The following is a 26,588-nucleotide window of genomic DNA, read 5'->3' as shown; positions in this document are numbered from 1 at the left end:
TCATTATTGACCGATTCATTGGTTAATAGTGTACTGTTCAGTCTCCATGAGTTTGCAAGTTTTTGAAGTTTCTCTTTGAGGTTGATTTCGAGTTTCAAGGCCTTGTGGTCCGAGAAAAAGTTTGGTATTATTTCAATTTTCCTGAATTTACTGAGGCTTGCTTTGTGTCCTATCATGTGGTCTATCTTTGAAAAACTGCCATGAGCATTTGAAAAGAATGTGTATTTTTCTTCTTTGGGATGTAAGGTTCTATATATGTCAGTTAAGTCTCTTTGATTCAGTGTGTCATTCAGCGCCACAATATGTTTATTAATGTCTTGTTTGGAAGATCTGTCCATTTTTGACAGTGGGGTGTTGAAATCCCCTACTATCAGTGTGTTGCTGTCTATATCTTTTTTGAAGTCATCCAACAATTTCCTTATAAACTTGGGGGCTCCTCTATTGGGAGCATATAAGTTTACAATGTTGATGTCTTCTTGATAGATTCTTCCTTTAAGTATGATAAAGTGCCCCTCTGGGTCTCTCTTTATGGCCTTTGCTTTGAAATCTACTTTGTCTGATACAAGTATGGCAACGCCAGCCTTTTTCTCATGTCCATTTGCCTGGAATATTATTTTCCATCCCTTTACTTTCAATCTGTGTAGGTGTTGTGCTCTGAGGTGGGTCTCTTGTAGGCAGCATATGTGTGGGTCATGTTTTCTTATCCATTCAGCTACCCTGTGTCTTTTGATTGGGGCATTTAGTCCATTCACATTGAGAGATATTACTGATAGAAACTTACTCATCTTTTCTCTTTGTACTTGTGTTCCTCTCTGTCTCATTCTTTTCCTTCATCTGCTTAAACCAGTCCCCTTAGCATATCTTGGAGTGCTGGTTTGGTAGAGATGTATTCTTTTAGCTTTCTTTTGTCTGGGAAACTCCGTATTTCCCCTTCTATTTTAATGGAGAGCCTAGCTGGGTAGAGCAGCCTTGGCTGTGGCCCTTGCTTTTCATGGCTTGGAATATTTGTTGCCATTCCCTTCTGGCTTGTAGTGTTTCTGTTGAGAAGTCAGCTCCTAGGCGTATCGGGGCCCCCTTGTATGTTACTTTCTCCTTCTCCCTTGCTGCCTTGAGGATTCTCTCTTTGTCTTTGACATTTGCCATTTTAATGATGATGTGTCTTGGAGTGGACCTCTTTGAGTCCCTCTTGAGTGGGGTCCTCTGTGCCTCCTGGGTCGATGAGAGCCTTTCTCTCCTCAAATTAGGGAAATTTTCCATCATTACTTTTTCGAGGAGGTTCTCTATCCCTTGCTCCTCTTCTTCTCCTTCTGGTATCCCTATTATGCGGCTATTATTGCGTTTCAGGTTGTCCTGCATTTCCCTCAATGCCCTTTCATTCTTTTTGAGTCTTTTTTCCATTTCTTGTTCTTTCTTGGAGCTTTTTTCTACCTTGTCTTCCATCTCACTGATTCGATCCTCAGCTTCATCCAGCTTGCTTTGGATTCCTTCTACTGTGTTCTTCAATTCAGAAATGGTATTTTTCATATCCTCTTGTGTCTTCTTGATAGTTTCTATGTCCTTTTCCAGGCTGATATAGTTTACTATAAGATCCTGATAGTTTCTCTGCAGTTTCTCGTAGTTATCTTTGAGCTGGCTGAGCTCATTGAGCTTCCTTAGAACCATTGTTTTAAATTCCATATCCGATAGTTCCCTTGCCTCTATTTCATTGAGCGCTCTCTGTGGGGAGTCCCCTTTTCCACTCATTTGGGGGGAACTTCTTTTTCTTCCCATTTTTGTGAGAGTCTGTTAAGTATTTTTGTCCTTTACTTTTCTTTCTGGGCTTGCCTCTGATGATGTCAGTTGTTGACCCTATAGGGCCTTGGGTTGTTTGTTTGAGCCTTCCAGGAGTCTAATGCCTGTGTCTGACTCCTGCTTGGAGCAGCTCTGTGACCCCTTCGGTCAGGGCTGGGCTATTTTTTGGGATCTCTCTGCGCTCTCACGAGGGCTCCTTGAGCGCATTTCCAGCGCGGCAGGGTCCCCCACGTGCCTGGGCTCGCATGTGTTTGCCCCAGACCAGGGGGCTTATTCGCAACCTCCCGTACTCATCAGGCCTCCCTGGCACGCGAGCTTCGCGGCACTGGTCAGTTTAGGGTCTTCTATTGTGTGTTTTCCCTGCTTTTGGCTCTTTGGGTGCGTGGCTTGCCCTCGCCAAATGGGGACTATGGAAATGGGAGGAAATCAGCTCTAGGACTCTCTGGTTAATCCTGTTTCTGGTCTCTCCTCCAGGGACTCTGGGCAGCTCTACTTATTTTGTGGGCCGCTCCGCAATCGCGGCAGGTAGGTCAATTTACGCCTGCCCTTGCCGCTCTGTGCACTCCCTCGCAGGTCGTATGGGTGCCAGTCTGTGTGAGGCCTTGCTGGCAGGTGCACGTGTTCGCCAGCCTGCATGGGTCACAGACACGCTGGCCAACCCTCACCAGTCACTCGGCGCAAGTGTGCGCGCCTGCTCTGGGTGTTTTGGGGGTGTCTATGTTTGCTTTTCGGCTTTTGGCGCTTTGGGGGTGTGGCCTCTTCCCGCGCAATGGAGACTTCGGCAAGGAGAAGGAGTCGGGACTCCCCGGTTCCTCCTCCCGTTCTTTCCCCAATGCCTCTGTCTCCAGTCTCTCCTCAAGGCTCTCCCAGCCAGTCTGCACTCAGCCCCGTAGCTCACAGGCGTACAAGCTGTGTGCAGAGCGAACAAAAGGCAGGTTAATTGATTCCCTTATGCCTGAGCGAGATGGTAGCTGCAGAGTGGGAAGTGCGTTATCACCTGGGCTCCACCCGCCGCAGTGTCAGTTCTCTTCACAAAGTTTTCCTCACCAGTCTTTTCCCAGGCACCAGCCCACCCTGCTGCCGCCTGTACCCAGCGATCAAGGAGGGTGGCTGCCGCTGCCACTTTTGTGTTTGCCCTTTAAATGTCTTTTTGCATCCCCAGCCACCTGTCTCTGGCAGAGAGCGCCCCTAAGCTTTTTGGGGTTGCGTTTTGTCTGTATTTTCTCGGCTTTAGCTGCTGTAGTTTAGGGGTTCCTGTTTATGATTCAGACCCCGTTCTTCTCAGGGGGACGCTAACTGGCTGTTTCAATGTCCCTCTGGTGCCAGTGCCCCGTGCGCACCCAGCCCACCCTCTCGAGCCTCCACCGCAATTCTCACCCGTTGGGATGTGTGAGAGTAGAATCCGCTGTCCGCGGCACCAAGGCTCCTCTCCCACTATCGCTCCACTGCTTTCCAGGTGATTACTCCATTATTTAGTTGCAATTCCAGTTTGGTTTTGGGAGGAGGTCAGCATGACTCCCTTTCACTCCTCCGCCATCTTTCTCACCCCTCCGGAATCTTTGGCTTTAATGGTAATTCTTGACAGATAACCTGGACATACTACTTGTGAATATTATTATTCACCTTGGTTTCCTCTTGTATCCTCTATTTGTGTTGAATGGAAGTAATTTTAGTAATAAAAATGAAGGCTCAGCTCCCACCTTCTTTAAAACCTGTTGGATGATAATTTGAAGACTAAAATATTATGAACGTGTGGATGCACATGCCTATACACTGCGTCAATCCTCTGTCCTCCCATGTAGTCTGTCACTATGGCTGTACTACTTTTCACCAGACATTGTAATCATGGTTTACATGTCAGTCTCCTCTGGTCCAAGCAACTACAAGTTAGGGATTACTCAGTTATTTGAATGAATCAAAATTATTTGATAAAATTTCTGTCATTTTAAAAATGGGTTCAATAGGTAGCAAAACTTTTCTGAAGCCCTTTGTTATATAGCTTTGAAGTAATAAGAAAAAAACCCACTGGAGAAACTATGTTTTCAATCTCCCCCCCCCCCCCCCCCGGTACAATTTTGGATCTTCATGGTGCTGTGTTTAGTTTGATTTGCCTGGTCCCACTGGGCCTTGCAGGAACTCAGATTTTGGTTTGGAGTCCATTCTCAGTCAGGAACAAGACAAACTACACAGAAGCTCTTTAAGGCCAATGCTAACCATCATGGGATCCAAATAAAACTTTATCTATTTATCTGTTCATATAGAGTTTGCATTATACCATAAGGCAAAACTATTCTCTATAACCTCTAATTTGTTTATAAAACAAAACAAAAAATTCATGTTTTAGGTCTTTTTGAGTATATACTAAAGAAGTTAAATACGAGTTAAGGACTCTTTTGGCTGCTTCCAAGTAGTCTTGTACCCAGGACATACCTGCCACTCTTAACCCTTGAATTGCTACATGAGTTGCTTTGGGTTTCCCAGAGCCCTCCTGACTGCATGTCACTTCCTTATATAGTTTTAAGCCTCATGTTCCTTCATTTACTGATTTTTATTAGCGAGGCACCCTGTTTTTCCTTTTCATGATGTAATATTGCATCACCATTATCTGGAGATTTCCCTGTGATTGACAGTGGTCAGATTTGGGGAATTTAGGGATCATGATAAGAGAACTCACATATCCGATTTGTGGCTAGTTGTCTTAGCCAGGAATATTTGGGTTGTGAAGAAACAGGAAATCAACTTGACCTGCCTTAAATACAGAGAGATTTCTTTTTTTCTTTTTTAGAAGATTTTATTTATTTATTTTTAGAGATGAGGAAGGAGGGGGGAAAGATAGTGAGAGAAACACCAATGGGTGGTTGCCTCTCATGTGCCCCCTACTGGGAACCCAGCCTGCAACCTAGGCATTCTCCCTGACTGGGAATCGAACCAGTCCACTGAGCCACACCAGCCAGGGCAAAGTGAGGTTTCTTGTAAGGACATAGTAGGCAAATTCACAGGCATCCAGGGACAGGAGATAAAATAGAGCTGAGCCATAAAGGACTGGAGTGGGAGAGGCAGGGCCCGAGGTGGCTTTCTCTGTTCCTGACATCGTTACTACCCTCACTGTTCTCTGTCTCTCCGTCTCTGTCTCCCCAATCTTTCTCTCTTCCTTGTCTCTTCCCTCTCTCCCCTCACTACCCTCTCTTTTCTCTCTCTTTTTTGCTCACCTTTCTGTCTTTCCTCTCTTGCCTCTCTCCCCATTTTCTCTTTCCTTTCTTCGTTCTCCCCTACTCTCCACCCCCGCTCTGTTATACACACTCAACTGGCTGAGCACCAGGGCTTCCAGTTCAGCCATTCACCTTTAACTAACTGACTCAGACCCTGTGTGCCTGTTCATATTCTCCTACCCAGGAATGATTGGCTTAGCATGAGATGTTGTTCATATTGGTGTGCTGAAAACACTTAAAAAATGGGCTCTCTGACATAAAAAAGTATGCATATATCTAACATTATAGATTTTACTGATAAAAAGATATATAACACATGACTTACAAATAATACAACATATCTATTCTTTATTGTAAATTACACACACCTATAATTTCAGTGTCACTTGCTATTTCTTACAAATGCCACTTTAAGTTTTTGTAATTCATAGCAATAGTCATGAAATCAAGACTATGAATAAATACTTGATTACTGTTCAACAAATAAATCACTGATGTCATTGACCAAGGAGTGTAGTTTCAACCTAAATGTTGTTTCATATTTTAGTTTATGTTAATGAGTAAGACAAAACTGAAATAATAAAGACATACTTCAGAACCTCATTCATCAATGATGAACAGTTTTTTTGATTGATTGAATGATAGATTTTGAATACTGGAAAGAATATGTCCTTAATTTCTTGTGCTTTTTTCACAGGGCAACAACTATAGATGTGACAGTACTGAGTTTAATCTGCATTATTAACATTTTATTTATTTCCTAAGTCTAGACTAGGGATTGGCAAAACGATTGCCCATGGACCAAATCCAACCTGTGGCTTATTGTTGTGCAATCTGAGATCTAAGAATAATTTTTACATTTTTAAAGGCAAAGAATGTTGTGTGACAGAAACTGTATATGGTTCACAAAGCCTAAAATATCATTTGGCTCTTTACAGAAAATGTTTGCCAACCCCTAAGTCTAGACAATCAACAAAATTAAATCATAATGTACACTGATTTCCATGGTGTAAATACATCTACTATAGCTAATTTTAAGCTACAAAGGTGATATCACTGAACAGAGATTTGGGAAGAGATGCTTCATAGCATACCATTATAAAATTAGAAAACAAAACCATCATAATACTGTATATATATGTATATATAATGCCAATACACAGATACAACAGACATTAATAACATTAAGAGCATAAATATTAGTAAGATATAGTAAATTTAGAAAGTAATATTCTGAGTATCACCTTTGTTTTCAATATAATTTATTAAATAATAATCATATTAATTTTCAGTAGTGGCTGTGTTTAAAAATCAGCTTGAGAAATTCTTGAGATGTTAACAATGGCTCTCACTAGCCAGAATAACCCCTGGGTATTTGTCACAAGAGTACTCACTGGGCTGCCACTAATTGGTCTGTAGGTAAGCATATTTCATAAGAAGTATAAAGGGTGTGGGTGGAGTAGACCTGATTTGTATTCTGAGTCCCTGGATCCATGCAAGGGTGTTGTAATAACAGAAGTACAAAAGGGTATATGTCTTGAATTTGTTTTCACTTTTCTTTCCCTGAAATTAGCAAAGTTTTTCTCTCAGTGCCTGGAGATATGGAGAGCTAAGCATGGAGCTAGTGACTGCATTATCTTTCAGATAGGTCTGTTAACCTTAAATTCAAACTCAGTCCTGAAAGGGGATCTAAAGCTAGTGGAGAAGTTTAGATTTGTGCAAACTTTAATGTGTACAATGTTTCATGAGGAAAGAATGGGGAAACTTGAAGATACGTCAATAGAAATTACTCAGACTGAAACACACACCCAAATGAGAGAGAGAGAGAGAGAGAGAGAGAGAGAGAGAGAGAGAGAGAGAAGGAACCCAAGAGACAGGAAAATATCAAATGGCCAAATACACATTTTAATGGAATTTGTCCAAAACCCAAAAGAAAATAGAATAGGTCAGATGAAATATTTGATGAGATAATAGCGCCGAATTTAAAATATATATATATATATATATATATATATATATATATATATATATATATGAAGACATCAAACCCAGAAGTTCAAGAGTCAAGCAGTTCAGAGAACCAATATAAATACCAGGATAAATATTTTTAAAACATATGAAACGAAGAACACCTAGGCACCTTATATTAAAATTGATGGAAACCAAAGATAATTGTAAACATTGAAAACAGAGAAATAAGACACATTATACAGAGAACAAAAGTCAGAATGGCAGCACACACTTCATCAGAAACTATGCAAGACAAAAAAGACAATGTTATGACATCTATAAAATGTTGAAAGAAAATAACTTGTCAACCTAAAATTTTATATACAGTGCAAATGTCTTTAAAAATTAAGATTAGCCTTGGCTGGCATGGCTCAGTGGATTGAGTGACGGCCTGCAAACCAAAGGGCCACTGGTTCGATTCCCAGTCAGGGCATGTGCCTGGGTTGCAGGCCAGGTCCCCAGTAGGGGGCATATGAAAGGCAACAACACATTGATGTTTCTCTCCCTCTCTTTCTCCCTCTCTTCCCCTCTCTCTAAAAAATAAATAAATAAAATATTTTTAAAAATTACTATTAAATATTGTTCAATAAACAAAAGCTGAAAGAATTCATTACCAACAGACCTTTATTATATGAGGTATTCAAGGAAGTTGCCAGACAGGAACTTGTATCTACTCCAAAAAAATGAAAATCTCTGAAAATAGTTAAAATGAAGGTAAGCATAAATGACTTCTTTAAAAAATTAAATCACTTTAGAAGATAATTGAGAGTCATTCATACCTTTCTGGTGGGAATGCAAATGGCTAGAGTTTTAGTTTCTTACATGAGATCAAACATGCAATTACTATGCAGACTAGCAATTACACTTTTGGGCATTTATCCCAGGGAAATAAAACTTACATTTACACAATAACCTGTATATGAATATTCTTAGCATCTGTAATTATAATAGCCAAAAACTAGAACAGCTCACATGCCCCTCAGCAGGTAAATGGTTCAACATATAAACCATAGGATACAATGTAGCAATAAAAGTTAACAATTGACAACAAACAATTTGGATGGCTCTCTAGGGAATTATACTGAGTGAAAAAAAGCCAACCACAGGAAGTTACATACTAGAATTCTATTTACATAACATTTTTTGAAATAAAAAACTTTTAGAAATAGCGAACAGATTAATGGTTGCCAGGGGTTAGGATGGGGGAATATGTGTGTGGGGGGAGGGGATAGAAAAGTGTAGTTTATAAAAAGGCAACACAAGCAATTCTTGTGGTGAGGGAATTGTTCTATATTTGACTGTGGTGATAGGTACATGAATTTACATGTGATAAAATTGTATCGAACTATGTTGCTCATATCCCCATCTCACATAAGTATAAGTAAAACTCTGGAAATATGAATAAGATTAGTGGATTATATCGGTGTACATAACCTGGTTGTACTATGAAAGATGTTGCCATTAGGGTTAACTGGGTAGAGATTACATGGAATAACTCTGTACTATTTCTGACTACAACATATGAATCTATAATTATGTCAATAAAATTTTCAATAAAAGATAATTGACTAAGTAAAAATAGCAGCAATGTGTTGTGGAATTACAGTATATGCAAAAATAAAATGTAGGACAATAGCTTAAAAGATGAGAGGAAAGGATTAGCCGCATTTTGTTATATGGTTCTTATACTATATGGGAAGAAGTATACTATTATTTTAAGGTAGACTGTAATTAATTAAAGGTGTATGTTGTAAAACTCCAGAATTACCAGTAAATATATTTCTTTAAAAATGAGGCATGATAATAAGCCAATAGTGGAGATAATTACTCAATCCAAAAGCAGGCAGAAAAAAAAGAAAAAGGAAAAAGAAGGAAGCAGGTAGAAAATAAGTAGCCATATGGTAGATTTAAATCCAATCATATCAATATTACATTAAGTACAAATGACCTAAACACACCAATTAAAACACAAAAATTGTTAAATTGATTAAATAAAAGCAAGATCCAACTACATAATATGTAAAAAAAAAACCCCCACTTTTTGGAAAAAACCCACTTTAAAATGAGGACATAGACATGTTGAAAGTAAAAGGATAAAAAATATAACATGCAAACATGAATCAAAGGGAAGTTGGAGTGGCTATGTTAATATCAAAGTCAACTTCAGGACAGTCTATGTATGACCATGGATAAAGAGGGAGATCACATAATGATAAATGGGTCAGTTTACCAACAAGATATGAGTCTTAAATGTGTATACACCTAAAAACAGAGTTTCAAAGTGACAGAGCTTCAAAGTACATGAAGTGCATAAAGCAAAAACTCATAGAAATGAATGGAGAAATAGACAGATCTGCAATAATAGTGGAGATTTCACTTCTCCCAGTAATAACAGGACAAGTAGACAGAAAATCAATAAGGATATAGAAGAAGTGAAATACTAACCAGAAATTTCACATAATTAGCATGTACAGACACTCAGCCCAAAACCAACAGAACACACATTCTTGTCAAGTGCACATGGGACAGTCACCATGATAGACCATTTTCTGGGCAATAAAAGAAACAACATGTGCCCTGGCTGGTGTGGCTCAGTGGATGGAGTGCCCGCCTGCAAACCAAAGGGCCTCCAGTTCAATTCTCAGTCTAGGGCACATGCCTGGGTTGTGGGCCCAGTCCCCAGTAGGGGGCATGCAAGAAGCAACCACACATTGATGTTTCTCTCCCTCTCTTTCTTCCTCCTTTCCCCTCTCTCTAAAAAAAAAAAAAAAAAAAAAAAAGAAAGAAAGAAAAAAAGAACATGTGGAGAAAAATAGAAATCATATGAAGTGTCTTTTGATCACAATGGTATTAAATCAGAAACCAATAACACATACCTGAAAAATGCCCCAAATATCTGGAAGATAAAAACACTCTTTTAAATAACTCATGGGTCTAAGAGGAAGTCACAAGGGAAATTAGAAAATATTTCAAACTGAACAAAAATGGAAACACCATAACAACATTTGTGGAATGCAGCAAAAGCAGTACACTGAAGGAAATCTATGATATTAAAAGTTTATATTAGAACAGTGTCAAATCAATAATATATGCTTGCACCTTAAGAAAACAGAAAAAGGCCCTGGCTGGTGTGGCTCAGTGGATTGAGTGCCAGCCTGTGAACCAAAGGGCCTCTAGGTCAATTCCAGGTCAGGGCCCATGGCTGAGTTGCAGGCCAGGTCCCCAGGAGGGGGTGTGCGAGAGGCAACAACACATTAATATTTTTGGGCCTTTCTTTCTTGCTTCCTTCCCCTCTGTTTAAAAATAAATAAATAAAATCTTTAAAACGAAAGCAGCAAGAAAAAGGGGAAGAGTTACCTATAAGGGAGTTCCCCTGAGACTCTCTGCTGATTTCTCAGAAGAAACCTTACAGGCAAGTGGGAACTGGCAATGAGTATTCCAGGTCATGAAAGGCAAAGACCTACATCCAAGATTACTCAATCCAGCAAAGCTATCATTTATTTTTTTAATGTATGAATATTTATTTAGTTATTTTTATATACATTTTATTGATTATGCTATTTTTTATTTTTTCCTTTTCTTTTTTAAATTTATAAATCATGTTTATTCTATTACAGTTGTCTCAATTTTTCCCCCTTTACTCCTCTCCACCCATCCCACCCTCACCCCCTACTCCCACAGTCAATTCCCACTCTGTTGTCCATGTCCATGGGTCATTCATACATGTTCTTTGTCTAGTCCCTTCCCCTTCTTTCCACCATTGTCCTCTTTCAACATCTGGTCACTTTCAGTCTGCTCCATGTTTCCACACCTGGGGTTTATTTTGTTCATTAGTTTATTTTGTTGAATACAGTCCACTTATAGGTGAGATCATATGGTATTTGTCTTTCATCAACTGGCTTATTTCACTTAACTTAATATTCTCCAGTTCCATCCATGTTGTCACAAAAGGTAGGAGTTCCATCTCTCTCTCTTTCTTTCCTTCTTAAATGCAGACTGATTTTATTTATTTTATTAAATGTCAAAATTATAAAATATTTAAAAAAATTTAAAACCATTATAAAGTCTCAGGAATTAAACCAACATGACACCTGCACAGAAATAATCAAGTAGATCAATGAAATATAATGAACATTCTAGAGACAAACATATATATCTGATTAATATATGTATGATTAAATTGAGATTTCAAATAATGGGTAAAATAAGGCTTATTCAACAAATAAGGTCCATGGACCACTATTACTTGAAATAAATATAGAGCCCTATTTCACACATTACACAAGAAATATTCAGGTGAGTTAAAAATCAATATGTAAAAGCTAAGGAGTTTTAGAAGAAAATAGAACTAATATTTTTCATGACCTGAAGTAAAATATTCAAACCCGGAAGCATTGTGGTGCTGTACGTAGGGGAGGAGTCGGAGAAGGAACAATGTCACTTGTTCGACTCTTGGCCAGCTTTCAGTCCCTTCCCCACCCTACCCACAAGCAAATTGGGCCCTCTGGGGCTGGCAGTTCTGGCTATTTTTCCATTTTTAAGTTTGCTTCTGTCCTTCTTTTGGTTGTATGAGGAGGCAAAGTATATCTACCTATCCTCCATCTTCGCTGGAAGTCGCAGCAAATCTATCATTTAGAATGGAAGGGAAGATAAAGCGCTTCCAGGAAAGGTAAAATTAAAGGGGTTCATCATTACCAAGCCCTTATTATATGAAATGTTAAAGGTACTTATCTAAGAAAAATAAGATCAAAGTTATGAACAGTAAAATGACAACAGACTCACAACTATCAACAATTGAACTTAGAAAACAAAAATAAACTGAGTAAACAACTAGAACAGGAACAAAATCACAGAAATGGAGATCACATGGAGGGTTATCAGTGGGGAGAGGGGTGGGGAGAAGGGAGGAAAATGTATAGGGAATAAGCAGCACAAATAGTAGGTACAAAACAGACAGGGGGAGGTTAAGAATAGTATAGGAAACGGAGAAGCCAAAGAACTTATATGAAGAACCCATGGGCATGAACTAAGGTGGCAGATGCTGGTGGGAGGGAGGTGCAGGGCAGAGGAAAATTAAGGGGGGGGGGTGAGACAACTGTAATAGCATAATCAATAAAGTGTACTTAAAAGAATGCAACTGAAATGCAAAAAAAAGGAGCAAATATTTGAACAAACATTCTACCAAAATTATATACAGATGGAAAATAAGTACATGTAAATATATTCTACATCATTGGTCATTAGGAAAATGCAAATTAAAACTAAAATGAGGTACCACTACATAACTATTAGAATGCCTAAAATAAAAACTGAAAATATCATATGCTGACAAGGTTGAGGAGCACCCAGAACTCTCATAAAGTCCCAGTAAGAATTAAAATGGTATAGCTGCTTTGGAAAGCAGTTTTGGCAGTTCATTAGAAAGTTATATATACACTTGTAATATGATCCAGAAATCCCATTGTAGCTATTTGCCCAAGAGAAATGAAAACTATATCTACACAAAACATGTACACAATTGTTTATGGTAGATTTATACATAATAATACTTACAAAAATACTGAAAACAACTGAAATGTCCATCAGCTGGTTAATAGGTAAACACACTGTGATACATCTACACTATGAAATACTACATATCAATGAACAAAACTGACTTATGATACAACAGCATGAATGAATGCCAAATGAATAATGCTAAGTGAAGAAGCCAGGCTAAACTAATTTATTGTATGATTCCATTTATGCAGTATTTTGGAAAAGATGTAACCATACGATAACAGACACATTAGTGGTTGCCAGGGTCTGAATTTGTGAGATGTGTTTTAAAAGAGTGTGGTGAACAGATTGGCACCAATACGGCCTGTGAGGGAGTGCACAGAGCTGCGAGGGCAGGCGTAAATTGACCCGCCCGCCCGTGATTGCGGAGCAGCCCACAAAATTAATAGAGCTGCCCAGAGACCCTGGAGGAGAGACCAGAGACAGGATTAACCGGAGAGTCCTGGAGCTGACTTCCTCCCATTTCCGTAGTCCCCATTTGGCGAGGGTAAGCAACGCACCCAAAGAGCCAAAAGCGGGGAAAATACACAAAAGAAGACCCTAAAATGACCAGTGCCACGGAGCTCACCGGCCAGGGGGGCAGATGAGTACGCGAGGTTGCGCATAAGCCCCCTGGTCTGGGGCAAGCACATGTGAGCCCAGGCAGGCGGGGGGTCCTGCCGCGCTGGGAGCGCACTCAAGGAGCCTGCATGAGAGTGCAGAGAGATCCCAAAAAATAGCCCAGCCCTGACCGAAGGGGTCACAGAGCTGCTCCAAGCAGGAGTCAGACACAGGCATTAGACTCCTGGAAGGCTCAAACAAACAACCCAAGGTCCTATAAGGTCAACAACTGACATCATCAGAGGCAGGCCCAGAAAGAAAAGTAAAGGACAAAAATACTTAACAGACTCTCACAAAAATGGGAAGAAAAAGAAGTTCCCCCCAAATGAGTGGAAAAGGGGACTCCCCACAGAGAGAGCTAAATGAAATAGAGGCAAGGGAACTATCAGATACTCAATTGAAAACAATGGTTCTAAGGAAGCTCAATGAGCTCAGCCAGCTCAAAGATAACTATGAGAAACTGCAGAGAAACTATCAGGGTCTTACAGCAAACTATATCAGCCTGGAAAAGGACATAGAAACTATCAAGAAGACACAAGAAGATATGAAGAATACCATTTCTGAATTGAAGAACACAGTAGAAGGAATCCAAAGCAGGCTGGATGAAGCTGAGGATCGAATCAGTGAGATGGAGGACAAGGTAGAAAGAAGCTCCAAGAAAGAACAAGAAATGGAAAAATGGCTCAAAAAGAATGAAGAAGCATTTAGGGAAATGCAGGACAACCTGAAACGCAATAATAGCCGCATAATAGGGATACCAGAAGGAGAAGAAGAGGAGCAAGGAATAGAGAACCTCCTCGAAAAAGTAATGATGGAAAATTTCCCTAATTTGAGGAGAGAAAGGCTCTCATCGACCCAGGAGGCACAGAGGACCCCACTCAAGAGGGACTCAAAGAGGTCCACTCCAAGACACATCATCATTAAAATGGCAAATGTCAAAGACAAAGAGAGAATCCTCAAGGCAGCAAGGGAGAAGGAGAAAGTAACATACAAGGGGGCCCCGATACGCCTAGGAGCTGACTTCTCAACAGAAACACTACAAGCCAGAAGGGAATGGCAACAAATATTCCAAGCCATGAAAAGCAAGGGCCGACAGCCAAGGCTGCTCTACCCAGTTAGGCTCTCCATTAAAATAGAAGGGGAAATACGGAGTTTTCCAGACAAGAGAAGACTAAAAGAAGACATCTCTACCAAACCAGCACTCCAAGATATGCTAAGGGGACTGGTTTAAGCAGATGAAGGGCAAGAATGAGAGAGAGAGGAACACAGGTACAAAGAGAAAAGATGAGTAAGTTTCTATCAGTAATATCTCTCAATGTGAATGGACTAAATGCCCCAATCAAAAGACACAGGGTAGCTGAATGGATAAGAAAACATGACCCACACATATGCTGCCTACAAGAGACCCACCTCAGAGCACAACACCTACACAGATTGAAAGTAAAGGGATGGAAAAAAATATTCCAAGCAAATGGGCAAGAGAAAAAGGCCGGGGTTGCCATACTTGTATCAGACAAAGTAGATTTTAAAACAAAGGCCATAAAGAGAGACCCAGAGGGGCACTTTATCATACTTAAAGGAAGAATCTATCAAGAAGACATCAACATTGTAAACTTATATGCTCCCAATAGAGGAGCCCCCAAGTTTATAAGGAAATTGTTGGATGACTTCAAAAAAGATATAGATAGCAACACACTGATAGTAGGGGATTTCAACACCCCACTGTCAAAAATGGACAGATCTTCCAAACAAGACATTAATAAACATATTGTGGCGCTGAATGACACACTGAATCAAAGAGACTTAACTGACATATATAGAACTTTATATCCCAAAGAAGAAAAATACACATTCTTTTCAAATGCTCATGGCAGTTTTTCAAAGATAGAACATATGATAGGACACAAAGCAAGCCTCAGCAAATTCAGGAAAATTGAAATAATACCAAACTTTTTCTCAGACCACAAGGCCTTGAAACTCGAAATCAACCTCAAAGAGAAACTTCAAAAACTTGCAAACTCATGGAGACTGAACAACACTATTAAACAATGAATGGGTCAATAATGAGATAAGAGAAGAAATCCAAAAATTTCTGGAAACAAATGAAAATGAACAGACAACAGTCCAAAACCTATGGGACACAGCAAAGGCGGTCCTGAGAGGGAAGTTCATAGCAATACAGGCTTACCTAAAAAAGATAGAAACATTTCAAATAAAAGACCTAACACTACAACTTGAAGAACTGGAGAAACAACAACAAATAAATCCCAGAGCAAGGAGAAGGAAGGAAATAGTCAAGATTAGAGCAGAACTGAATGACATAGAGACAAAAAGAACAATTCAGAGGATCAACCAATCCAGGAGCAGGTTCTTTGAAAAGATAAATAAAATCGACAAGCCTTTAAGCAGACTCATCAAGAATAAAAGGGAGAGGACCCAAATTAATAATATCAGAAATGAAAGAGGAGAAATAACAATGGATACCACAGAAATACAAATGATCATCAGAAACCACTATGAACAATTATATTCCAAGACATTGGAAAATCTTGATGAAATGGACAAATTTTTAGAAAAGTATAATCTTCCAACACTGAAGGAGGAAGAAACAGAAAGCTTGAACAGACCGATAACAGCTGGGGAAATTGAAGCAGTAATCAAGAAACTCCCAGCACACAAAAGCCCAGGGCCGGACGGTTTCCCAGGAGAATTTTACAAAATACTTAAGGAAGAGCTAACCCCTGTCTTTCTCAGACTATTCCAAAAAGTCCAAGAGGAGGGAAGACTCCCAGACTCTTTCTATGAGGCCACCATCACCCTGATCCCAAAACCAGATAAAGACCCTACAAAGAAAGAAAACCACAGGCCAATTTCGCTAATGAACATAGATACTAAAATCCTCAACAAAATATTGGCAAACCGCATCCAGCAATACAATCAAAAGATTATGCCCCACGATCAAGTGGGATTCATCCCAGGGATGCAGGGATGGTTCAATATACGCAAATCAGTAAACGTGATATATCACATAAATAAAAGAAAAGACAAAAACCACATGATCATCTCGATAGATGCAGAAAAAGCATTTGACAAGGTACAGCAGCCATTTATGATCAAAACACTCAGCAAAATGGGAATAAATGGGGCATTCCTCAACGTAATAAAGGCCATATATGAAAAACCTACAGCCAATATCATACTCAACGGGCAAAAACTGAAAGCTTTCCCACTAAGATCGGGAACACGACAAGGATGTCCGTTCTCACCGCTTCTTTTCAACATCGTATTGCAAGTCCTAGCCACAGCGGTCAGACAAGAGAAAGAGATAAAAGGCATCCAAATAGGAAAGGAGGAAGTAAAACTATCATTGTTTGCAGATGACATGATAGTGTACATAGAGAACCCCGTAGAGTCTACCAAAAAACTCCTCAACCTAATAAGTGAATTTGGCAAAACAGCAGGATACAAAGTCAACATTCAGAAATCAAAGGCGTTTTTGTACACCAGCAATGCAATAGAAGAAGAAGAAATCAGAGAAAAAATAGCATTTGATATAGAAAGAAGAAAAATAAAGTACCTAGGCATAAATTTAACCAAAGACGTAACAGACCTGTACGCAGAATACTATACAACATTGTAGAAAGAAATTAAGGAAGACACAAATAAATGGAAGCATATACCGTGCTCATGGATTGGAAGAAGTAATATCATCCAAATGTCCATACTACCCAAAGCAATTTATAGATTCAACGCAATCCCTATTGAGATACCAATGACGTATTTCACAGATATAGAACAGACATTTCAAAAATTTATATGGAACCATAAACGACCCCGAATAGCCGCAGCAATTTTGAGAAAGAAACACAAAGTAGGAGGGATCACAATACAGGACATCAAACTCTACTACAAAGCCACTATACTCATAACAATCTGGTACTGGCACAAGAACAGACCCATAGAGCAGTGGAACAGAATAGAAAGCCCAGAAATAAGCCCAGGTGTCTATGGACATCTAATATTCGACAAAGGGGGCAGAAGCATAAAATGGAGCAATAACAGCCTCTTCAACAAATGGTGTTGGGAGAGCTGGATGGCTACATGCAAAAAATTGAAATTGGATCATCAGCTGACACCATACACAAAGATAAAGTCAAGATGGATAAAGGACTTAAATATAAGTCGCAACACCATCAAAATCCTAGAGGAGAACATTGGCAGGAAACTCTCAGATATCCCACACAGCAATTTTTTCACTGATACGTCTCCTAAAGCAAGGGACATAAAGGAAAGAATAAACAAGTGGGACTTCATCAATATAAGAAGCTTCTGCACGGCTAAAGAAAACATCAGCAAAATGAAAAGGGAGCCAACCCTATGGGAAAATATATTTGCTAATGATACATGAGATGGAGGTTTGATCTCCAAGATATATAAAGAACTCACTCGACTCCACTCCAAGAGGACAAACGATCCAATCAAAAAATGGGCAAAGGACCTGGGCAGATGCTTTTCCAAGGAGGAGATACAGAGGGCCCAGAGGCATTTGAAAGGATGCTCAGCATCACTAGCCATCAGAGAAATGCAGATCAAAACCACCATGAGGTACCATCTCACACCGGTCAGAATGGCCATCATAAACAGATCAACAAACAACAGGTGCTGGTGAGGCTGTGCAGAAAAGGGAACCCTAGTACACTGTTGGTGGGAATGCAGACTGGTGAAGCCACTGTGGAAGGCGGTGTGGAGTTTCCTCAAAAAGCTAAAAATGGAACTGCCTTTTGTTCCAGTGATTCCCCTGCTGGGACTATACACTAAGAATCCCAGAGCGCCAATACAAAAGAACCCTTGCACCCCAATTTTCATAGCAGCACAATTTACAATAGCCAAGTGTTGGAAGCAACCTAAGTGTCCATCAGTAGATGATTGGATCAAAAAATTATGGTACATATACACAATGGAATACTACGCAGCAGAAAGGAAAAAAAGAACTACTAAACTTTGCGACAGCATGGATGGAACTGGAGAGCATCATGCTAAGCGAAATAAGCCAGGGGGCGAAAGACAAATACCATATGATCTCACCTATAAGCGGATCCTAACCAACAATACAAAGATGCAAGGATAATATGACCAGCAACACTGAAAGGAAAAGAAATCAACAGAGACAAGAGGGAAGGAGGGAGGGGCAGGCAGGGAAAGGGAAGGGAAGGGGAAAGTCAAGGAACATATAGCAAGGACTCATGGACAAAACCAAAGGGGAAGAGCTGAAGGAGGGAAGGAGGGAGGGGGCAAGGGAAAATGGTGGTCGGGAGGCAGAGACAAATGTATTTAAAAATAAAGAAAGAAAGAGACAAAGAAAGAAAAAATAAGAGTGTGGTGAAAACGCAAGAAATGATACCCCTTCTCTTGTGTACTGTGTGGGGAAAATCCACAGAATTCATAATTCACAAAAGAAAGCAGGGAGGTGAAGGAGTAGATCCTATGACTGGAAGGAGCTTTAAAAATCTCTGATCTATGTCTGTGACTTTGTATAGGTGATCTTTATTAATAACCTTTTTTTTTTTTTTTTTTTTTTTTTTTTTTACAGACAAAACAGTTGAGGTTATGTGATTTTCAGGATAACATGAAAAATATCAGGAATGTCACTAGAGTTTGGGTTTCCTGCCTCTTAGTTTGGGTTTCCTATCACCCTGTTTTTGATGATAAAGTTGAGGGCTGGGTAAACTGACATAGTGTTTTAGGACTGGCAGAGTGTGCTGGGAAAAACAGACCTTGAAAAATAACCATATGCATCCTGGGAAAACCCTCATTTCTATCCATTTCAGTTTTAAGGCAACTGAGGTCTAATAGCTATTGAGTAAAGGAAAGCAGCCTGGTAATCTTCAGTTCCCATAAAGAATGTGATATGCATAAATTCATCATTTCCTGAGGTTTTGCTGGAAAAAAAACTTGACATGTGGTACATTGGGAATGGGATCATCTCTCCCAGGCACATTAGCATGGATCAAACTAAAAAACCAATGCAAAAAACCCCAAAACGAAACACAAACCCTATTTACTAATTTATACTGAGAAACTTAACTATCACTGGGACAGATACTTGTTCCCTCCAGCACACTTCCACCCTATAGAAGGGATGTGGTGAACATGGAATGAGGGACATGGTGCTTTGGGAAGACATTAATGATGATCACACGGAGTCTTGATAGAGTGGATGCTCCCATCCTCATCCACATGGATTAACTAAACAAAGGCAGACCAGGTTTTTGTGTCCTGGGCTGGTGATGGAGATCTGTTACCACATGAACCTCCCTTGCCATTTCCTACGTTTTCAAAGCAGACCCAACTTCTCCCACCCTTCACCCTGTCATGAGCTGTTATTTCTATGAATGTTATTACCTTCCTGTAGCCAATTTGCAGTCGTCTTGGCTCAGGGACCTGCTTTTTTAAAAAGTGATTTTGTAATGTTTTGCTGTAATCCATTATATGCATGATTATTTTTTTAAAGTATGATTCTTAGACAGAAACTTTATTTCCTTATTTCCAGAATTATTTCATGGTAATTTTATGATCAGCTCATGTACCACCTTTTATGTCTAAAACACCTGATTTATTTTTTTCTTTAAACATCCTTAAACATTACTGATACTTGTTTTTAAACAGATATAAGTTCTAAATAGGGTATGAGCTCACCTCACAAGTATTAGCTGTCTCCCAATGTGATGTGATTTACCATGAGCCAAGATCAAAATATGCTTATGTATTATACTGTTGTACAATAATGCAGAAATTCTAGTGTGTGAATCAAACAGTGTGTTGGAGAGTCTAAAAAATAAACCTATTGTGCTATCAAACCCTACAGGGATAACTTAGGGTTTTTTGGGTTTTTTTTTTTTCCCCTGAAGACCTATTCCACTGAATAATCATAATAAGCATTGCAGATGTGGTGAAAATTATCTGTAAGTCTGTCCCCTTATGAAAGCAAAAACAGTGCATATAACTAACCTGAGACACTTTGTCTAAAATTGTCAGGTATCTGTTTGAAAAGCAGCAAGTTTCCCTCTAACATCATCTATAGCTTTGGTTATAAAGTAGACTGTGCTTGGAGGGAGAATAGCTTGGCCTATATTCACAAATACCAAATGACACTTGAGTGAGATTTTTGAGGAGAGCCAACACCAACCGCTGACCACAACCCACCCACCCTCTACCCCTGCCTGGGTGGCAGGAGGAAGAAGGTGGAATCTGACTTCGTTGGATGAGGAAAAAGTGGTAGAGGGAAAGCTGCTAACCTAATGCCTAAAACTTTTTTTCAAAAGAGCATAGAAAGCTAATGAACTTCAAAATAAATTCTATATTGTAAAATAGCTTAATAGCTGCTTTCAGTATTGACTTCGTCAATTTGGAATATAGGATGCTTGTTGAGGGGAAACTATGACTGGAGAGAAGCAACTGCAGGGTTGCACAGTGCTGAGGTTCTGGTTACTTAATAGCCAAATGCCTTTCCTCCAAATTTAATGATCTGTGCATACATTCGGTTTAAGGATGATCCCGGGCTAAGTTGTAAAACAGACTCACATTAGTGGTGGTTGTTAAATCAATCACAGTTTTCACCAGAGCAGGAAGAATGTTCTGTCTGATTTTCAGGTTGGTTGATTGCTCAAATATCCTCTTTTATAAATGTGGTGTTCTTCATTCTCAGACCAGATGTATTAATAGTTGGGCAAAAATAAAATAGTGGTCTTCTTCCAGGACAGCAGAGATGTGCTCTGTTACACACACTGTTTAAGCCCACATGTTTATGTGCATATTTTGTCTACTGTAAAATATTTACATATTTTGTCTACAGAAAATATTTAAAATTTTAAAAGCTTGCTGACTGTGTCATGCAATTTTTTTCCATGTATTTCATATAAACCATAGTTGGAATGTTTAATAGTCACAAAACAGGAAGGCTTTATAGTTTCAACATAAGTATATTGAAAACACAGTGGCATGATTTACAGTTGCATAGAGAGGAAGCAGCCATTGACAGGACCAAACTCACATATATGCAGGAGATAGCAATTAAGAGGCCAAGGATAGGGACAGATTGGAAATACACTTAAAACAAGATGAAAGATCTTTGAACCTTTGAAAATGCCCCAGAAAGTTAATGAAAACAACACCCTCCTCTTTTTCATCAGAGCTCTGACTCAGACCTGCTACAAGAGGGATCTTGCTGAGTTGAAATATGTATATTTTAAGTTGTTTAAACTATTATATTTCTTTTAAAGATCCTAGAAGCAGTTGTGTATAGGCACAACATAAGCACACAAGTGACTGGTTTTATAGTAAATAAACTGAGGCACAGGGCAGGGAGGCAGTATAAAGTGAAGTCACAAATTTCCTTATAACATTACACTGAACTATTGTTTGACACCATTTGTACCAACAGGGATTAGAAGGGGGCACTGCAGTGAAGAGAAATGTGGCAACTGGGAAGCTCTCCAGTTTAGCAAACAGTTGTCAAAACGAGGCAGCAAAGCCACACTTCCTCAGGGCAGCTTTCCCTGAACAGCCTCCACCCCGCCCCCAGCCTCTCCCATCCCTGGCCCTGCAGTTAAGTCTCTCTGCTGTTAATTCTCCTAACAATATGCAATTCCTTCTAGCACTCAGCAGTTTGTGTGTTCTTTGTAATTGCTTGGAAGGTCTGCCTCCCTACTAGACAGTAAGCTGTGGGAAACTGACACATTTTGTGTTTATTTTGCTTTCCTTTCCATTTAGTCCAATTGCTGGGGTGTTGTATGCACTCCATAAATATTTATTGACTATGTGAAAATGGCATTTCTTTGTCTTTCTAATATTACTCCTGACACAAACTGAAACAGGTATGGGATTGCCATCAGAGGGAAGTCATGGGATTCAAAATCTTCTAAGCACATGAGATGGTTATGGCTGGCATATGTCAGAGGGGAAAGACTTTCTTACTAGAAAGACAAGGATCCCTGACAAATATATGGTTTGAGTTTGCTGCCTGATTTTGTGATTTTTAGGTTTGAAAGTTTCATAGTTTTGTATTTTAGATTCCTTTCCCCTACCCCCATCCTCACTTCCATAGTCTTAGTCTCAGAAAGGGGTCTGGGAATAGATATATTATGAGGAGGGCCTATCATTTGGGGCTCTAGAGGAGTGTTTTATGGGAAAAAGAAAAGCTTTGCAGAGACCACAGTCATATTAGGACTGAGTATCCCTATTATGATGACATTGGTTGATGTTTTTACACTTTATAAAGCTTTCATAACATCTGAGTCTCACAGACATATTATAAAGTATGCAGTTCAGAATCATGGCCCTCAGTTTATAGATGAGGAAAGAATGGCTCAGAAGACATTGATTTATCTAAGTCATATTGAAAACAAGAGCAAACTAACATTTTTGAGAACTCATTGTGTTGAGGCACTACACTAAACCCTCTATATTTAGAATATATTATTTAATCCTCACCACATCTCCATGAGATAGGTAACCATTATTATTATTATTCCCATTTTAAAGATGAGACTGAGACTTAGAGGTCAAGTTTGCCACAGATTGCATAACTAAGAAGCATAGAGTCAGGCGTCAAACCCATGCAGTCTGTCTCACCAGCTCAGAGGATAAACCGCCCTGCTAATAATGAGTAGCATTGGGAGATCTCCAGTAGATACAATGTTGCTGCTATAGGTCTTCCAACCAGCTGGTTCAATTCTGCTACTTTATGTTGCCATTTTTTTTTTCAATCTGTTTGCAGTTTCACCTTAGCTTAGAATTTATCAGAGACCATAATGATGTAGTTGTAAGTTTGAAATTATATCAACCAAATCTAGATAAGAATCCCCTACATTTACTGATTTAAAAAAATGTTGAATACATTTACTGATTTTATTTTTTAGAGGTGGCCATTGCTTAATAACCACAGGACACATCTATTAAAAATATTGAGGAAAACTTGTACCTTTTTCTGACACTCTTCAACACGTTGTTAGGTATAAAAACATTAAGTCCATGAAAACATGATTATATGAGTTCTTTTAGGCTGTTATTTCTTTTCTTTCTTTTTTAAAAGATTTTATTTATTTATTTTTAGAGATGAGGAAGAGAGGGAGAAAGAGGAAGAGAAATATGGATGTGAGAGAGAAATATCCATTAGTATTGGTTGCCTCTTGCATGGCCCACAACCTAGGCATGTGCACTGACCAGGAAGTGAGCCAGAGACCTTCTGCCTTGTGGGACAACACTCAGCCCAAAAAGCCACACCAGTCAGGGCTAGATTTTTATTTCTTCAAATAGAGGACAATGACCAATAGTGACTGGCACATTCTTTGCCCTCTAGAGAGCCAAGTTTCTTTCCCTACAGGTTCTCCTTATACTTTACTTTGTAATTGAAAAGAAAACATGAAAATGCCATAATATGTAGCCAATAAGAACAATTACAACCAAAAGCTTCTTTGCCTAGAACTCTAGGTAGGAAAATGATCCAGCCAAGATTTTGGGCCTGTGCACGGAGCTGTGAGCCAAGCTATACAGAGTTCAGCACAGATCTTGTCATTTAGTCTTTTGAATATCATTGCCTGCATTTCAAAGCTACATTAGAAAGGATATTGGCCTGTATTTTGTTTTTGTGTGTTCTCTGCCTCTTCTGCTCCCCATGATGGATAACAGAGGTTTTAATATGCAGTAGTGACATTCTAGTAAATGAAGGAAGGAGGCAGTTCCAGAGGGCAATCTCAACTCCTGCTTAGTATATTTGCTCTTGCTGTTTTCCCTTCCTCCTCATTTATAATTCAGGAGGCTCTCTGAGAGAGACAGCAAGGCTTCTTAGATGGATCAAGGGGCAATGGGCTGAGATACCAGGTTCTATGAAAAGGTCTGGTATTGAATTTGCTCATTGGAGCACACTCTGTTTTGGTTTCTTTCTGGTCTTGCTCAGTGCAAATAACGTATGTTTGAGTATTTGGTTATTATTATAGAGTATTGTAATGTGAGAATGATTTATTTTTCCAGATCTGCTACTCAGGAATAAGGTGAAAATCTCCTTTTGAGGTGCTAGGCTCTGTGGCAGTCAGATAACCTTAATTCTTCAGACTGTAGCAGCCACCTAGTTGCTTTTCGCTCATGTGACACATTTTGCAGTCTCTGAGCTGCAGCTCATCAGGCTTATAGTTGGGGGATATATCTAATTGTCTCCTCTGTCTTTATAAATGAAATATGCCATTTTATTTACTTTTGCTGCTTTCACCGCCTTCCTCAACCCATCCCTTTGAAAGGTTTTTATTTTGTTTTTTGGCACAGAGCTGTTTTACCTGTGACACTAATCCCAAGAGACAGGAGGGAGAGGTGACATGGTAAACAAATTGAACCGTTTGACTTGCTACTACAGTTCATTTTTGATGATTTGGACCAAGAGGTTTGAACTAGATTTAGTAAGATGAAGGCTATTTGGAGTTTTGGCAGAAAGCAGTCAGGGAAGATACTTGAAAAAAAGAACACAAAATACCCTCCCCCTTTCCTGCCCCATTCTTTTTTTGTTTTTGTTACAGCCCATGTCACATTAGGCAACGCGATGTCTGTTGGTGAAAGGTGCCAAATGAGATTCTTAGGAGCTAATAAAAATGTTTGTATTCTTTGATTGCTTGTAAGGTCTGCCTCCCTACTAGACAGTAAGCTGTATAACACATTGTGTTAGCCTCAACGAAAAACTGTTCTGTATCAGCAGATTGCTGTTCCATAAATGACAGTATTTGAAGTGCAATATTGGAGTTATTAGAAAGGTTGATTTATTTTGAACTAAGACTATATAAAATGTATATTATATAAATATATTATTATATATGTAGATATGTCAATATACAATTATATATATAATTACTATATATTACATATATACATATATGTAATATATACTTATTATATATTAATATTATATAAATATATATTATTTATTCCTTAGTTGCTAGTTGGGTAGCAGCAAGAAAAACTTCAGACACAGGAACACAGGGTAACCCTTCAGTTTTGCAAGGTTGCTAGGGCTCCCCGAGCTATTAATGATCAAAGAAACATCCGGGTAAATACTGCTCCCAGAGCTTAGTTCGATTGCAGCCAGGGACTCTAATTTCGGGCCTTCATTTTTGTACAGTGTCAACAATAGTACATCAAAACATGACTTGCTGGTAACCCAGCAGCAGCAGCTTCCAACAAAGGCAGCGCTTCTACTGATACCTCTTAGAAGCCAGTTGTAACTGGCCTGACCTGGGGGACCGGTCGGGATGGTATCCTTTCCCCCCAAACTCCTGTCTGGTTTGCAGCCCTGGCAAAGGATGGACGCCCCTGGGGTGGGGGGTCTGGCTCGTCGGCTTTGAATGTAAATAGGAAGCCACGCAGCTTAGCCAGTTACAGAGAAGACCTGCCTTCGTCAGTATCCAAGGCAGTGGACCTGAATGCCCGGAGAGTTAAGACCCCTCCACAGCCTCGAGCCGGTACGCACAACCAGATCGAAGTCGCCCTGTGTGGGGCATGAGCGGCACAGAGATAACCACCAAGGCGAGGAAAGACCAGAAGTCCTGCGGCCACCACCCTGGAAGGACCGGGAGGTTTCAGTCGCCCCCTTCGGAAGGGATCGCACATGCCCTAAAAAGAATTAAAATGATCTCTGCTGTGAATCGAGGTACCGGAAAAGACCAGGACTGGAACGCGCGACAGGAGTACGTGCGCTCCCTTTGTCCCGCCTCTCGGCTGCTCGGGCTGGCTGATTGGGCGGAAGGACAGCGCCCGGGCCACAACGCACTCCGCCGCTCGTTTGTGCTCCGGTTGGAAACTCTTGCCAGCGGTTACGGCGTTCCACGCACGGAAAGGAAAGGGAGGCGGGAAGGCTGCGCATAGTCCGCCCCTCTCCTCCCCCTCCTCGGCCGGGCAGGGGCTGGATGGGCAAGTTGGGCACGATGGCTCGAACCCGGGCGACAGCGGCAGCCCCAGGCGGCGGCGCGTCCTGCTCCTCGCCTCGGCGCCGGAGGTGATCGGACCCAGCGGCCGGTGCCCCTGATGAAACTGCTGGCGGGCTGGCTGTGCCTGAGCCTGGCGTCCGTGTGGTTGGCGCGGAGGATGTGGACGCTGCGGAGCCCCATCACGCGCTCTCTGTACGTGGACATGACGAGCGGCCCGGGCGGGCCGTCGGCGCCAGCGGGCGGCAGGAAGGAGAACCACCAGGTACGGGCCTGGCTGGCTGGGCGGGGTCATGCCGGCCCAGCCTTCCCGCGCTCGGCGGCCATTGTGAGGGGCGTCGGCCTCGGCCCCACGAAAAGTTTCCTTGCCAGGTGCCTGGCGGGTGCCGGCGGTGCCTTTTGTTATCTGCCTGGCTGCAGAGACCTCTTGTATCCCCGCCGCGGGCCCGAGCGTGTG

At 40.4% G+C, this 26,588-nt stretch overlaps 1 protein-coding gene across 2 annotated transcripts in view; it reads left to right on the top strand.

The window, feature by feature from the left end:
• Positions 1-26,042: 26,042 nt before the first annotated feature.
• Positions 26,043-26,588, top strand: part of METTL9 (methyltransferase 9, His-X-His N1(pi)-histidine) — a 51,521-nt gene continuing 50,975 nt past the window's right edge. For both annotated transcript variants that reach the window (XM_054580905.1, XM_054580904.1), the window contains exon 1: positions 26,043-26,396. In XM_054580905.1, the coding sequence (XP_054436880.1) occupies positions 26,232-26,396 (165 nt within the window). In that variant the 5' untranslated portion in view covers positions 26,043-26,231. The remainder of the gene's footprint in view (positions 26,397-26,588) is intronic.

The sequence above is a fragment of the Pteronotus mesoamericanus genome, unplaced genomic scaffold (genome assembly GCF_021234165.1).
Source record: "Pteronotus mesoamericanus isolate MK-2021 breed Mesoamerican mustached bat unplaced genomic scaffold, CSHL_Meso_final contig_64, whole genome shotgun sequence".
NCBI classification, from domain to species: domain Eukaryota; kingdom Metazoa; phylum Chordata; class Mammalia; order Chiroptera; family Mormoopidae; genus Pteronotus; species Pteronotus mesoamericanus.
This window is presented reverse-complemented; position numbering and strand designations above follow the sequence as displayed.